The 15,015-nt window shown below is 42.4% G+C and overlaps 1 protein-coding gene across 17 annotated transcripts in view; it reads left to right on the forward strand.

Annotated features, from left to right (window-relative positions):
• ROR1 (receptor tyrosine kinase like orphan receptor 1) overlaps positions 1–15,015 on the forward strand; it is a 353,019-nt gene that overhangs the window by 100,133 nt on the left and 237,871 nt on the right. For 12 of the 17 annotated variants that reach the window (XM_053243344.1, XM_053243346.1, XM_053243349.1 and 9 more), the window contains one exon: positions 3,386–3,445. The exons of 4 other annotated variants lie outside the window; for them this stretch is intronic. In XM_053243344.1, the coding sequence (XP_053099319.1) occupies positions 3,386–3,445 (60 nt within the window). Of the gene's footprint in view, positions 1–2,294; positions 2,464–3,385; positions 3,446–15,015 lie in introns of all 17 variants that reach the window. One more of the 17 variants, XM_053243358.1, reaches the window with a different exon arrangement.

Consider the following 15,015-nt stretch of genomic DNA (forward strand, 5'->3'; position numbering starts at 1 on the left):
GTTTCAAATTTAATCGCCACCATCTGAAATCTACCCGAGACATAGGAGCGGAACCACTGTAAAACAGTGTCTCCTATCCCCAAATCCCTCAGGCGATCCAGAAGGATATCATGGTTGATGGTATTGAAAGACACAGACAGCCCAAAGATCCAAATATTGTCTCTGCCTATGGCTCAAATCGTGAGTCAAGCTAAAAAGCATTCGTTCCTCCTTGGTATGAAGATCAGCACAGGCACCTTTATGATGCATTTTATTTGCTCCCACCTGTCCTTTCATGTTTCACACATACACAAGAATGAATACCTAAGGCACATATGAGAATGACTCTGCCAGAACCTCTGGTTGTTCGAATGGAAGCAGGCGGTGGAAGAGTCCTTTGCCTGTGTCTTGGTTTGGTGAAATTTTATAAGGGAGACTTCCTAGAACTAGGAGGCAATGCAAATGGCCACCTGAGAAGGTTCTGGGTGATGGGTTGGGCCCTGCAGCCCACCTCTGCTGTGTGTACATTTTGAACTTAGGCAAAGTTAGTAGAGAACTAAACACAGGCATCTGAGATAGTTGATAATGATGCACGTTTCAAGAGGTGTTTTTCTTTGCAAATTATACACAAGTAGTGACTGAGAGAGGATTAGGCCCTCATTACTGTTTATATTGGGAAAGATGCAATTGATTGTTGTAATGGAAACTGAAAGTGGTCCTAATTGTGTATGTATCATATTCAGCCAGCACCAATGCAAGGTACTCTTGAGTTAGATTGTCACAGCTCTTCTGTTGCAGGGGTTCCTTGTATTTTCCTGTGTTTACACTTCTGTGTAAAGCTCAGATAGTGCAAAGGGCAGAATCATTGAGTTGGATGTGAGGGTCTTAAATTTAGACCTCCACGCAGTCATGCATCTTGTAACTATTTTTATCCTACACATATTAACACTGTTTCTGCATGACAATAACCTTCAGGTAAGGAAAATATTCCCAAGTATACAAGTGCCCAATTTGCTGTCAATATGTGAAATATGCAAAATAAACACTTGAGATTTTTGCATATGTGAAGATACAGCTTTATCTCTGTTTAGGAAGAAAATAATGTATGAAGCTGCCGTGATGTGGTAACTTTAGAATACTCGTTCAATTTCCCTTAGAGGGTGTTCTAATTATTAAACACACACACACACACAAACACACACACACACACACACACCCCAACAACCTAGGATGCACTGTGATCTGCTGTTAGGATGAGAAATATATCTAGATTAAATATAAATTGCAATATGACCTTCCATAAGCAGTTGTTTTACACCAGTAGTCCTACAACAGGTTGATTTTAGTATACCTGGTTAAAGGCTTGCATTAGCAAGTGCTTCACATTCTTTTTATAATTGAGCAGAGACACATTCTGAATCCCTTTGTATAATCCTAGAACACACTGTTGCTGAGACTATTTTTCCTAAATGGTCTTGCTGTCATACTGTTTATGATAGAAATACCCTAGTCAAATGACTGGATCATTTCAAACTTTTGACAGTCACAGCTATGTATGTGTAATGCTTAACATACATAAGTGTCTTGCTTTTCTTAAACCGCTTTCTCTTTTCTTAGAAAATGTTTTGAAGTAATAAAAATATATTCTTCACATCCTTTCCAATACAAATAAATCTACCACCATTTGAGCAGCTGATAAGAGTCTTGCTGGAGTAACCCTGAAAGTAGGGCTCCTCCAAGGAATAACTGCAGGAGGAGTGACAACTCCTGTTGCATAACTTCATGGAGGAGAGGTCTATCATCGGCTACTAGTTAGAGGGCTAAAGGCCACCTCCAGCTTCAAAGGCAAGATGTTTCTGAGTACCAGTTGCAGTGGATTAACAGCAGGAGGGAGGGCATGCCCTCAACTCCTGCCTGTAGACTTCCAGTGGCATCTGGTGGGCCACTGTGTGAAACAGGATTCTGGACTAGATGGGCCTTGGGCCTGATCCAGCAGGGCTGTTCTTATGTTCCTATGTTCTTATAAGCTCTGCCTGCTCAGGACATGTCAGGTCTAAGGTGCTAGGGGTCTTGGCTGGGACATGTGAATGGCCTCTGAGAGGATTTCTTCTGTGTTGGATCCTGGGTGGGTTCTGAACTTCTGACACCACAACCCAGACCTCTTTCCACATTCCCTCAACACATAGCCCCTTCCCTCTGCTCTTTCTTCCCCACACCCCAGATCTAACCCCCTTCTTACCTTGAGTGGCAGCAAGTTTCACTCCTGCTCCTTAGTTACTAGTCTCCCCTTTCTCTGTGCTATTTGAAAAATGCAGGGGGAGGGGAACTGAGCAACAGGAAGGCATGGAAAGCAGGGAGATTAGCAGTGACAAGATGAAGAGAGGTGAAATGTGGCAGCGATGTCTGGGGTGCCACCACCGCCTTTTCCAAAACACCATCGGAGGCCACTGCCTCACTACGATGTGTCAGGACGGCTATGTCTACGTAAGCATCAACATAAAGCGTTAATTAGGGTTCATAGCTGGTTAGAAAATCCTGTTTAATAGGAAACCTGTTAGTGTTAATTGCATCAGCACTGCTTAGCACTGAACGATAGTTAAGGCCATAGTTAAGTGAAAAATTATGGTTAAGTGGAAAATTCACTTGGGAGCAGACAAAGGAGAGCAGCAAACTTGTGGCCCACTTGAAGTGCCTAAAGTATCATTACAAGCTACCAGCATTATTATGTATATTATGCTGGATTTATGAACAGATGGTGAATGCACTTTAGAAGGTGTCTAAATAAAGTAATAGTATAGGAGGTTTTCAAAGTTGGGGGGATGGGAAATGAGCCCTCGGTGTTGTTTACAGGACAAGCAAAAGGATTGCTTAGATTGGTATGCTGGATTAAAAAACAAAACAAAAAACCTTCCAAAAATTGGTTTGTGTGTTTGAAGTCAGAACCAAGCCTACAGCCATTTATGCCAGAGTGTCTCTGTTTGCTTGAGTGGGACATTTTGAAGGAAATTGTGTAAAGGGTTGCAGGCAAAATTTCTGTTTATGTAAGCTGATTGACTTTTATAGAGGTGGAATGGTTTAGAACAGATTTTTCATCTTACATTGAAGATTAGAAATGTAAAATATTCTGAATACAGGTGGCCTTCATTATTTGCAGCCCTGGCATCCGTGATTTTGCTTATCTACAGTTAAGAACATAATAACAACCTTGCCTGTTCATCCGGCCCACCAGATGCCACTGGAAGCTTACAAGCAGGAGTTGAGAGCATGCCCTCTCTCCTGCTCTTAATCAATAGGAACCCAGTGTCTTTATCTGCGGTTTAAAAATAGAAAATATATGCCTATCCACAGTTCATTTCTGGGTGGCCGGAAATGACTTCTGATGTAATTTCTGACCACCATTTTGCAGCACGGAGCCATTTTGTGACGTTGGGGGGCTTTCTTGGGAGCTGGAGGCCTGGAGAGCAAGGTACTATTCTTTATTCCCTTTATTTCTTTTATTCCCCCCCCCCTTTTAGTGGACCTTTTTTAAGGTCAAGGAACCTAATCTCCAAATTCCCATTTACTCAAGGTTCTGTTATTCAGTTTCCATATTGGTGTCTATGTTTGTTTGTTTGTTTTATATACTGCCCTTCTAAAATGGCTCAGGGCGGTTTACAATTTTAAAAAGGCGTGAACGAAACCCTTGTGAGTAACAAGGGCTATCTGTGATTTCTCTAACACACACTACTTAATGTACGTTTAATTCTGCCTTTATGAATGTACTATGATGATTTTTTGTGGAACATGAGATACATTTCTTAAGATTCTGTATTAATATAAAATGAAATTTCTTTTTGGTTTATTATGAAGCTGAACATTGCTTTCCCTCACAACTTTTGAACAGAAAGCTTAGTCCAATGAAATATTTAGAATTATTTCCAAATATTATACAATATTTCATATCTTATTATAGTGTATTATGCATTAATGCATTCTGTTGAATATATTATACATGGTTTGTAATATGTAACATCTTGAGTGCTACTGCAGAATGGCAGTACAGGAGAACCTTAGTATTTGTGTGGGTTCCATTTTCCGCCACTACCATGGATATGGAAACCATGAATACTGGGTTATTGGGGCAATGGGATTGTGGGTGTTAGGTTCCTGGAGCCCTGAAAATTAGTTTTTAAAAAAAAACACATACACAGAGTTTAAAGGGCAAAATAAAGTGATCTACTGTGCTCTGTGGACCTCTGGAGATCTAGCAATGCCCTCCCTCCCCAAAGTAAAATATAGTCCAGTTTTTAATCTCCCCCCCCCAATTTTTTGTCCCCCCCCCAAGTAAACAATCCACAAAATGGCAACAATTCCCAAAATGGTGGCTGGAAATGACCTCTGTGGTCTTTTTTTTTTTTAACTGTCTCTGACCTGCGGATATGGGAGTTAACCCCTTTTTGCTGGATTTCATTTGTGTATGCTGAGGTCAGGTGTCAATTACCCGACCGCGGATATGTGAAACCGCAAATAGTGAGTCCGTGAATACGGGGCTCCTACTGTATGCAAAATGTGCAATAAAAACAAACAACAAATATTTCTACTTTGGAGAGCTCAGATGCTTGTTTTTGACATTTTAGTGGATCCTGAACCCTGTTGTGGCTCTTGGATTTTTTTAATGGATCAACATGGCTATATACGATTTCTGTACATTTTGGAAAATATTGAATTCAGCAGTCTGTGAGAGAGATCTTAAAACTGTAGAAAGATAATCTGCTACCACCTGAAGATGGGACATAACTTTTTGGGGTGTGTAGTGGGGATTGCATGCCTTCTAACCAATGGGTAAGGTAAAGGTAAAGTGTGCCGTCGAGTCGGTGTCAACTCTTGGTGACCACAGAGCCCTGTGGTTGTCTTTGGTAGAATACAGGAGGGATTTACCATTGCCTCCTCCTGTGCAGTATGAGATGATGCCTTTCAGCATCTTCCTGGGTCGCTGCTGCCTGATATAGATGTTTCCCATAGTCTGGGAAACACACCAGCAAGGATTTGAACCAGTAGCCTCTGGCTTGCTTGTCAGGTCATTTCTCCACTACACCATTAGGTGGTTACAACCACGGGGTAATGGTAACTAACTTGACTTCTATTGGATCCTTTCCTTACTACTAAACATTAATTATCAGTTCTTTCTAAAATAAAGATGAACATCTTTCTTTTTTACTTTATGCTCTCTGTCCTGCAGGTGTTTGTCTTCAGCATTTCACTTAGTGCTGGAGACAGATCTGAGAAATGGCTATATTTTATCTTTTACAAATTTCATACTTTGGGACTTCAAATTAAACATCACGTCCATCTCTCTCTCCCCCACCATCCCCCTTCAGGCTTAACATACAGCCTGAAGAAGAGTTATGGAGAACATAAAAGCTTGTTCACCATTTGTGATATTTAAAGTTGGTTCTGATAAATGTATTAGTATTCTATTACTTTTGAATTCACTCTAAATTAAGAGTTTGGATTAATGATAAAAAAAAATTCAGCCTGCTTTCCCATCTCTTTCTCATTAGGATAGGACAGAATTCCCAGAGGACTTTTTTCAAACAGGTATAGACTGTTATTGTAAGGCAATGTATGGAGCTGGTTTTGTAATCCTCTCCTGAATCAGATTTCCAGATTTCACTTTGCATTCCTCATGGGAGCAACATTTCTTGGTTGCTTTTTTCCATTTGTAAATCTCTTGTATATTTTTCTTTCAGTGTTTCATTATTTCCTCTCCCTTTTCCTCCAAACTTAAAAATTATGTTGACAATGCAACTTAGAATAGTTAAAACTGAAAAAGTAAAGTATTTTGGTTTTCATTAAATCTTTCTGTCTTTCTCTCTGTATTATGTCTATGTGTTGGTATGCCCCCCCCCCCCCGATTTTTCACACTCAGAGAGATACCTAGTCAGTATCTCTAGTCAGTTTTTGGCAAGGTAGTCAGTTTTTGGCAAGGTAGCTCTCCTTGGAGCCTTTACCCTCTAGGAACCAAGGAAAGATTAAGGGATATGATGATATGACAGTATTGCTCATCCAGGGCCCACTCTAATTTCAGAGGATATGCAGCAAGTCAGACTATTGGCCTGTTTTCAAATCTTGTTTGTGCATGAATGAGTTGTGGATTACAGCCAGCAAAGCCTTGCTTGTGCCAGTTAAGGGGTACGTATGTTATGCTGATCCAGAAAGTAAATAATGAATATTTACTGCCACTTGGACTGCTGCTGTGGCAGCATCCCATTGCAGATGCTGTTCCAAACTACCCAGTGTGCTGCAAGCATTGGTTTTAGATTTCAAACTTGCCTCATGACCAGTGTTCCCTCTAAGAAATGCGCATGTGTGCGCACTCACACATTTTATGATGTCCACTCACTTAATTTTAGATCCCATTCGGGTTGAATCATGAAGGTGCCACTCTGAATGCACGTGCTCACACACTGTCTTGATACTGCCACCCAGAACAAAACTCATCCCCCACACAGATGAAAAATAATAGTACGCTGCTCATTAAAATAGTACCTGAACTCTAAACCCATAAGAGTTCCTGTCATGAACATTCCCAGACTTCAGAGACTATAAAGTATAAATCTGTATTAGACATAGGGTTCAATCCTTTTTCATGGGATTCATGAAGAGAGAGGGGCTTTTTCTTCAGTGACGAGAATAAATCAGAAGGATGAATGGAGGTTGAGGAATGTTGTCTTTATGCATTTGATTCTGACTTTAACCATGCCAGGTGTAAGGGTCTCTTCTTTTCTTTTGTAAGTTCAGATCTACAATGTCCTGCCCTTGTAACTGATTTTACAAGATACCCATGATTTATGGTAAATGTGTACCCTGACAATAAGGTCAGCATAGTGCTGAACACCTGTGCATCTAAGTACATCCTGCCAGGTCCAGATGATTTAAAACTGCTGGATTTTTTAAAATGTCAAATACCAGCATGAAAGGTACACTTATATTTAACTTTCAGTTGCTGCTTGTAAAACCATGTGATTTTCTTAAAGGACTATTGTGCATGGCCGAGACCATGATTCCCTTTTGTCAAATAGCAAATCTAATGCAAATCATGTTGCATTTTTAGCAGATAGTTATCAGTGGCGCAGGGACTTTCCCCTCAAACACAGCTTATGACTACACATGCTTGAATGGAAGTTAAGTTATTGGGATTCTAATAACCTAAGGGATCACTCCCAGGGACCTCCAGACAGTTGAGGTACTACAGATAACTCTTGCTGATCTACCAACAGGGGTTGCCTTCTTTCATTTCCTCCAATTTGAATTGTCTCTTGCATCAGAGAGAAGCTTGCTAACCCAACTACAGGGGAGTATAGACTTCAGGCTTATGAGACCTACATAATTCTTTTCCCAGGACTCCAATGTCTGCCAGTTTGAACCAGGTACAAAATAGGGCTCAAGGCGGGCAGACATACTGTACACTTAGAACTCAAGGTCCCTCTGAGCATATGCTCAACTTAGCTTCTCAGTACCAGAACTGGATTCACACTCCTTTCACACAAAAGTCTGATTTTGTCCCCCGCCTGCCACCATTTATTCATTTCAGCAGGCCAACTGACCCATAAGAAGCCTTTTAGTTGCTGCTGCTGCTGATAACTGGGGGTTGGGAAGCCTTGCTGATCTACCAACAGGGATTGCCAAAAATATTTGGTTTCTTGAAGCAGGGTGCAAAATACACCACTGCCCTCTTATCTAGTTATGTGTGGTGGTACTCTGTTGTCCTCCATCTTTTCAAATCCAGCCAAGGAGAAGGAAGAACAGCTCTTTGCATCTGCTGCCTGGGTGCATCAGATCACCCGCACTAGGGCTAGGTGCTCTAGACCACTACTTTCCTTTTTTGCAACAGTTGTGGTGCATAGACAGGTGGTGCAGGTTGGTGTCTTAGACCATGCTGCTGAGCTAGGCAGTGGGTAGGTGAGTAGTGATAGCCAACCATTGGCCCCTAAATCCACTGCCAGAGGCAACCACCTCAGTTCACCTCATGATGAAGTTGGCTCTATCTCCTACAAGTCATCCAGAGAGCTAACCACCACCACCTCACCCACTATTGCTTCCAGAATAGTGAGACTGCATATTAAATAGGTTTTTGACTGTCTAGAATCATAGAAGGGGCTTTGTGGGCCCTGTAGTCCACATTTTCTCACCTCTGCTTGGTGAAAAAAATCCAGAGCTGGAGTATCTAGTTTATGATTGAAAACCTCAAGGGAAAGCCCACACCCCCTGCGTAATTGGTTCCGTTGTTGAACTGTTGATACCACTGAGAAATTTCTTCTAAGGATCATCTGAGATCTACCTTCCTGTGACTTAATCTCATTACCTTTAGTTCTACCCGCTGAGACAGCAGAGAACCAGCCTTGTCCTCTTCTATGTGTCTTCACTTATTATTGGGTTCGCCCTCAGTCTTCTCTCTTTGGGCTAAATATATTCCATTCCTTCAGCCTCTCTTTGAGGCTTGTCTTCCAGACCCCTGACATAGCTGGGTAATAAGCCACCACTGGAGAATGTAGAGTCTGAAGTGGAGACTAGGAGGAACAAGCAGACTCGCCAGGATCAGGAAACAGGGCAAAAATCAAAGCCAACTCCAGATGTTAAAGCTGAGCAGAAAGCCGGAAACCAGGATCAGAAAGCAAGCTGAGAAGTGAAGGCAAAGCTGAGCAGAGGAGCCAAGTTCAGGAAACAAGCTGAGAATCGAAGCCAAAGCCAGGGATTGATGTGGAGAAGACAGATGGAGATTGCAAAGCACTATGCACTAATTCTAGGAAGGCCTTGATACTTGCTCCCTTGCTGTTTTGGAAGGATCCAGTGGCTGGGCCAAGTCACTCTAGGGTTTGAGGGCTCTATGTAGCTGTCGCAGTTCAGCAGTCTGCTCTGCAACATGGGACTGGTATGTAGCCTAAGCCCAGGCAGCCCCTGACACAAGTTTTGTTACTGTTTCTGAACCTATTATAATCTGCCTACATCTTAAAGTTCAGTGCCCAGAGCTGAATGCAGTAGTCTAGATGAGGTCACTAGTCAGTGTGGAAAAAGGTGGAACTGTTACTTCTCGTGACTTAGCAACTGTATGTGTGTGTGTTTATTGTAGCCTAAATCACATTGTTTTTTGCAGCTGTGATATTAAAAATCCAGTTTCAAAAGCTTTGTTGGTAAATGGGGTATATATTTGTCATAGAGTTTTACACAACTGTAACATTCTCAGTGAACAGTACAAATATTTTATCCCAAAGAGATTATAGAAGACTAATTCAGCAATAATTATATTTGGCATTGAGCACAACTTCATAATTATTTGTGTCAAGACTTTACAGCTATAAAGATGTGAGGGAATCAACTTGTTTCTCACTGTCAGATCCAGTCCATGGGTGACGGTTGCCTTCCTGGTGAATGCTGCCCTCTTCTTGTTATGCTTCTGCTACTAGGTAAAATGTGCTGTCAAGTCAATTTTGACTCCTGGTGCCCAAAGAGCCCTGTGGTTTTCTTTGGTAGAATACAGGAGGGGTTTATCATTGCGTCCTCCCGAGATGATACCTTTCAGCATCTTCTTATATTGCTGCTGCCTGATATAGTACCAGTGGGGATTCAAACTGGCAACCTTCTGCTTGTTAGTCAAGCAGCAGCCCGCTGCTCCACTTAAGGTGACTGCTTCTGCTACTACCTCTTCCTGACAGCAGGCAAGAAATAAAAGTTCATTCAGTAAGATCTATGCCTGTTTCAGAGAGAGGGAAAGTAGAGGAGGCAGACATGTAGCTGACTCTGACAGCTGTTCTTACACTTAACAAAACCTAACACAGGAATCAGCTCACTGTAGCATTGTAATAATCTATATATATTTTGTTCTTAGGCATACCCGTCACCGTGCATGGCAGCTCCCGCTGAGAGTGCACGAGTGAGTTGCTGGCAGGGGAAGAGGAAAGTGGCAGCGCTGGACTGGTGGGCAAGCGGGGAGAAGGGCAGGCAGGGAGAAAATGGCAGCGGTGAGCGGCCAGCAGGCGAGGAGAAAAAATGACAGCAGCGGCAGTGGTTGGGCAGGGGAGAACTAGAGGTGCAGATGCTCTGCGCGCTGCACAGCTAGTACCTAATATTTTCCCTCTTCACTAGCATTAAAGTAGTAACATTACAATAACTCAGTAAGGTAGGCCAGCATTATACCTGTATTTCAGATGCAGAGCTCAGTATAGTGGCTTGTCTGAAGCCATGTAAGGCCACTTTGTATATTCCGTAGAAGTGGTGAGAAAAGAAGTGTGAGTAGCCTGAGTTGCCTCTTGCATTGATTCTGGGTCTTATTGAAGATGGGAGTTGAGAGTTCTGTCCCCTGAACTGGAGAAAGTACACCTTCTCTATTTCTACATGACCTGGGAGCAGGGGAGGAGAGCATGCAGGTTGCTGATGCTTTTTATCTTGCACCTTCTATGAAGATTCGAGGTGATATTTGACCAAGAGCCTTTTAACCACTACAGTATAGTAACTTTCTATACTAGCTTGGCACTGCTAGGAACTTGACACCATATACACATTCCAGGTCAGGTTGCTGGGGCTGGTGAAGTAGATGTCTGTATCTGCACTCGTATGTAGCAGTTCTTAATATTTTTTTCATATTCTTTTATATCTGGTTGCCTTTCAGTGTTCATCTCCTGCTCTTTGTGTACTTCTTTGGATTAACATCAATTCTTGCCCTCCAAAATATTTTAAAACTCCCAATGCTGATGAATATATAAAAATGCAACTGTGCTCACTGACACTTAGACACCAGTATCTTCCCTGAAGTGCAAAAGTTGTCAAGGAGGAACTTCTATGCCTGTCAGATTCAGTCGTAGCAATCTACTAGCACTAGACAAAAAATGAGAGGGGGCACAGAAGGGGCAAGATGCATTTATGGGTGGGCAAGCAGTGTCCCACATATTCAGTGTCCCACTGAAACGGAAGTCTGTGTGTGTGTTTGGGAAGGGGGTGATGCAAACTACTTGTCTGTGCCCAGTGGAGCTGCCCTTGGTAGCAATCGGGAAAGCGCCAGCATCCACCCTCTACCACTACCCCTAATATTTTAAAACTCCCAATGCTGATGAATATATAAAAATGCAACTGTGCTCACTGACACTTAGACACCAGTATCTTCCCTGAAGTGCAAAAGTTGTCAAGGAGGAACTTCTATGCCTGTCAGATTCAGTCGTAGCAATCTACTAGCACTAGACAAAAAATGAGAGGGGGCACAGAAGGGGCAAGATGCATTTATGGGTGGGCAAGCAGTGTCCCACATATTCAGTGTCCCACTGAAACGGAAGTCTGTGTGTGTGTTTGGGAAGGGGGTGATGCAAACTACTTGTCTGTGCCCAGTGGAGCTGCCCTTGGTAGCAATCGGGAAAGTGCTAGCATCCACCCTCTACCACTACCCCACATCAAAATGAGCAGTCTACTGGGATAGATTGCTGAACATATGGCAACAGTGAGGGATATTGTGAACAATTGTCTCCACTAAACATCTGATACATGGTATGAAGATGTTGCTTTCATGTTGTAAAGTCTTGCAATAGAGTACTAATTGAGACAGGCCACAGATAGTGATGAACACTGCACAACCCATTAGTAGTCCATTATAGCTCACACAAGCCATAACTCTTGAGTCTGAAGTGCCTCTGCATGTTTTGCTCACCTGGAATTAGCATATATACAGCGTTGTTATCTTCAACAGAACTTCTAAGAAACTTTTTAAAATTGATTATCATGCAAGTGCTAAATAATCTTTTATCATGTTTGTTTATTTAATCACACACTGATTATTATTATTTTCATTTTCTATCCTGTGATTTAGTGATTTAGTGCCTTAACCTAAGGCCACCCAGTGAGTTCAAGGCTGAGTTGGGACCTCAGCCCAGATTTCCCAGGTCCACAAAGCATCTCAACTCTACGCCTAGGGAGAAACTCAGTCGTGTGTCTCAGATGCTTTTAAATTCCTGTTGGTGTCCGTAAACATTTATTTCCATGTCCATTTTTGCCAGTCCTCTTTCCTCTCAAATCTGGTGTTTGTTTTGTGGGGTTTGGAGTGCCTGGAACCAGGAAGCTCCTAAGGGGGTTGTGCTGCAACTTTCCCACTGAGTGCTAGTACGTACAGTGATTGCCGGTAGAGATTAGCTGTTGGTGCCTTTTAATTAAAAGGTCGGATGGAGAACTGAACACTTGGCTTGCCGCCACCCAGAGCAGATCTGCTGAGAAATGAAAGTGAGATGTGTTGGCACAAATGGCAGGTGTCTGCCTACACAAATGCTGGCAGGTATATTTTCTGCCTTGTAAAAGTTTAATTGTTAGTGTCTGACATTGATGTGGCATTTTCTCCCAGTCTTCAATTGTCATGTGGCTCTCTTTTCACCTCATTGGTTGTTCTGGACTAAGGAAGACAAAAATTCTCTGTGTGTGTGTGACTGTCAATTCATTTTTAATTTTTGTTAGTAAGTGATCTAGGAAGCTGCCATATACTGAGTCAGACCATAGGTCCACCTTGCTCAGTATTGTCTACACAGACTGGCAGTGGCTTCTCTAAGTTTGCAGGCAGAAATCTCTCTCAGTCATATCTTGGAGATGCCAGGGAGGTAACTTGGAACCTAGAAGCTTTTCCCAGAGTGGCTCCATCCCCTAAGAGGAATATCTTAGTGTTCACACATCATGTCTCCCATTCATATGCAACCAGGGCAGACCCTGCTTAGCTAAGGGGACAAGTCATGCTTGCTACCACAAGACCAGTTCATCTATGAAGAGATCAGCTAATATACAGTTTTGCAGGACCTGTAATATACTTTATTGCTGTGTTTAGAATTGGCTTCACAGCCTGAGTAGCCTTCCTAGATGTTTGTAGATTTAGACCCTAACAGGACCTGCAATATGGTTCGTTGTAAACTGTAAAATGGTTTGATGTAAACCAGGTTTCTATCTAGACAAGGGACATTTAAATCTGTATTTCAGATAGCTTTAATGCATTGCAATAGGCTTTATTTTGTGATAGAGATGCAGTAGTTTTTTGGATAATTTATAGTGGAATAATACATTGATTTAAGGCTAGATAGGCTTCATAAGGTGGCTATAAATTAAAACCAGTAAAAGAGAGGAATTTTCATTCACCAATAGTTGCAAGGCACTTGATATTGCATAGATGTTTGGTTTCCAAAGCACTTGCTTTCTTTCAAATGGTTTTAATAAGATAGCTCGTAGTGATTTACACCTCTGGAGAAATGGAGCAGTTATCAGAGAACAGTTATCAACGTTACTTGGCTCTGATATAAAGGAAACACTGGTGGGCCCAACATGCAGCTTGGTCTCTGATTTTTGGGATGCAGTTTTCACAGAAAAATGCTGAACTCAGCTCTTTTGCTTCTGTACTAGCTGGCATGTATGTGGAAACTTTCTTTTCCAGAGAAGGCGAGAAAGAGAAATGTGCATTTGCGCAACCTGTGACTTGGTGAACTGAAGCCATTAACTTGCTTTACCCTTCACTCAATTATCAAAGGGCAAGAAACAAGTCAAGGCATGTATTCCTTAAGATATGTTTCAAGATAAGAAGTATTAATTTACTCCTGCTTTCTTCTTGGGGGCAGTGGTGCCTCAAGACTGCTATGCATCTGGAGCATTGTGCCAAAAGTTGCACTCCTTACATGCATCCTCTCTCCATCTTTCAATTTTTAAAAGTAGTGGCCAGAAGGGCATATTGCTGTCTCACTGGCATAATCCACTGCCTGAGGCAACCGCCTCACCTAGCCTTATGAAAGATCTGCCCCTGTCGGGGAAAAAATTATATATGCTACTATACCTTGTGACCTGTTCAAGAGTGAGGTACTTGGTTTTGTAGTGACTGTAGAGGAACATCTAAGGTGGTTCACTGTTGTTACTTCATTATTTATATTGTGTCTATTAGAAGGTGGTCTCATCACTTACACAGATGAGATGTGCAGGAAGTGAACAAATCTGGAAGAAGTCATTCTTTTCCTCACTCCCACCATGCAGACTGGCCCTGTTATTGCCACCACTGGTGTGTGCATAGATGGATGAGGGTTGGTGAAAAGACCACAAATGTAGATGTAGAGACTGAATATGCTCTTGGTAGACCTGACTTCTTGAATGGCAGACCTGGTGATAGAGTGATGGAGATCAGGTCTATCCTGCCTGCTTTCTTTCTTGGACTGGTAGCCCTGGCTTCTGGGAATTGATAGACCTGGCCACTGGCTTGAAGAGGGCCAGGTCTGCAAGGTGGTTTGTGTCTGGGGGCAGACAAATATTGGGCAGATCTCCTTTCTTCAAGGACACTCCTCTTTTTCATAGAAATGACATGCCCAGGGAAAATAATGATATGATTGGCTCACTCCATTGAAAAGATGGGCTCATCTTTTCAAGCTGATGTCTCAGGGTTACATGTTTTACTACTGTGAGCTCTGAGTAGGCATTTCTTATGTTAAAACAAAAAAGAGACATTCAGATGCATGACTGATATTGTGTTTCTTTTGAGCATCTGAATTGACCCATCCCGATCCTCCTGGAGATTAGACAGTGAAGGTGCTACAACGGTGATTCTCTAATCATGAGCCTTGATTGGGTCATAGGAGCCTTGTTGACTGCCTGCCTGTGTTGATGATAAAATGGTCTGGGGCCAGTTAAGTTACAAAGTTCTATTTCTCAGGGCTACCTGACCCATCACATATGATAAGGCTGTGCACACTTGGTGAGTGCTCATGTCCTACCCCCTGCCAGGGCACTTTTCCCTAATCAAATGGGGAGGAGGTGTTGTCTGAATCACTCCTTTACACATATGGGTCGAGAATCCTTTATCTGGACTGCTTGGGACCAGAGGTGTTCCGGATTTCAGATTCTTCCGGATTTTGGAATATGTTCATAAATGAGATATCTTGGGCATGAAAGGTTACTTGTTTTTTCCCCTCCAACAACTCCTGAAGTTCCTTCCCGCCTTCCAGCCAAGCTCCTTCTCGCTTCCCCTCCTTCCCCTCCTGCAGACTGGCTTGAGAAGCATGTGAGTGG

This window comes from Hemicordylus capensis, chromosome 4 (genome assembly GCF_027244095.1).
Source record: "Hemicordylus capensis ecotype Gifberg chromosome 4, rHemCap1.1.pri, whole genome shotgun sequence".
In the NCBI taxonomy this organism is placed as follows: Eukaryota; Metazoa; Chordata; class Lepidosauria; order Squamata; family Cordylidae; genus Hemicordylus; species Hemicordylus capensis.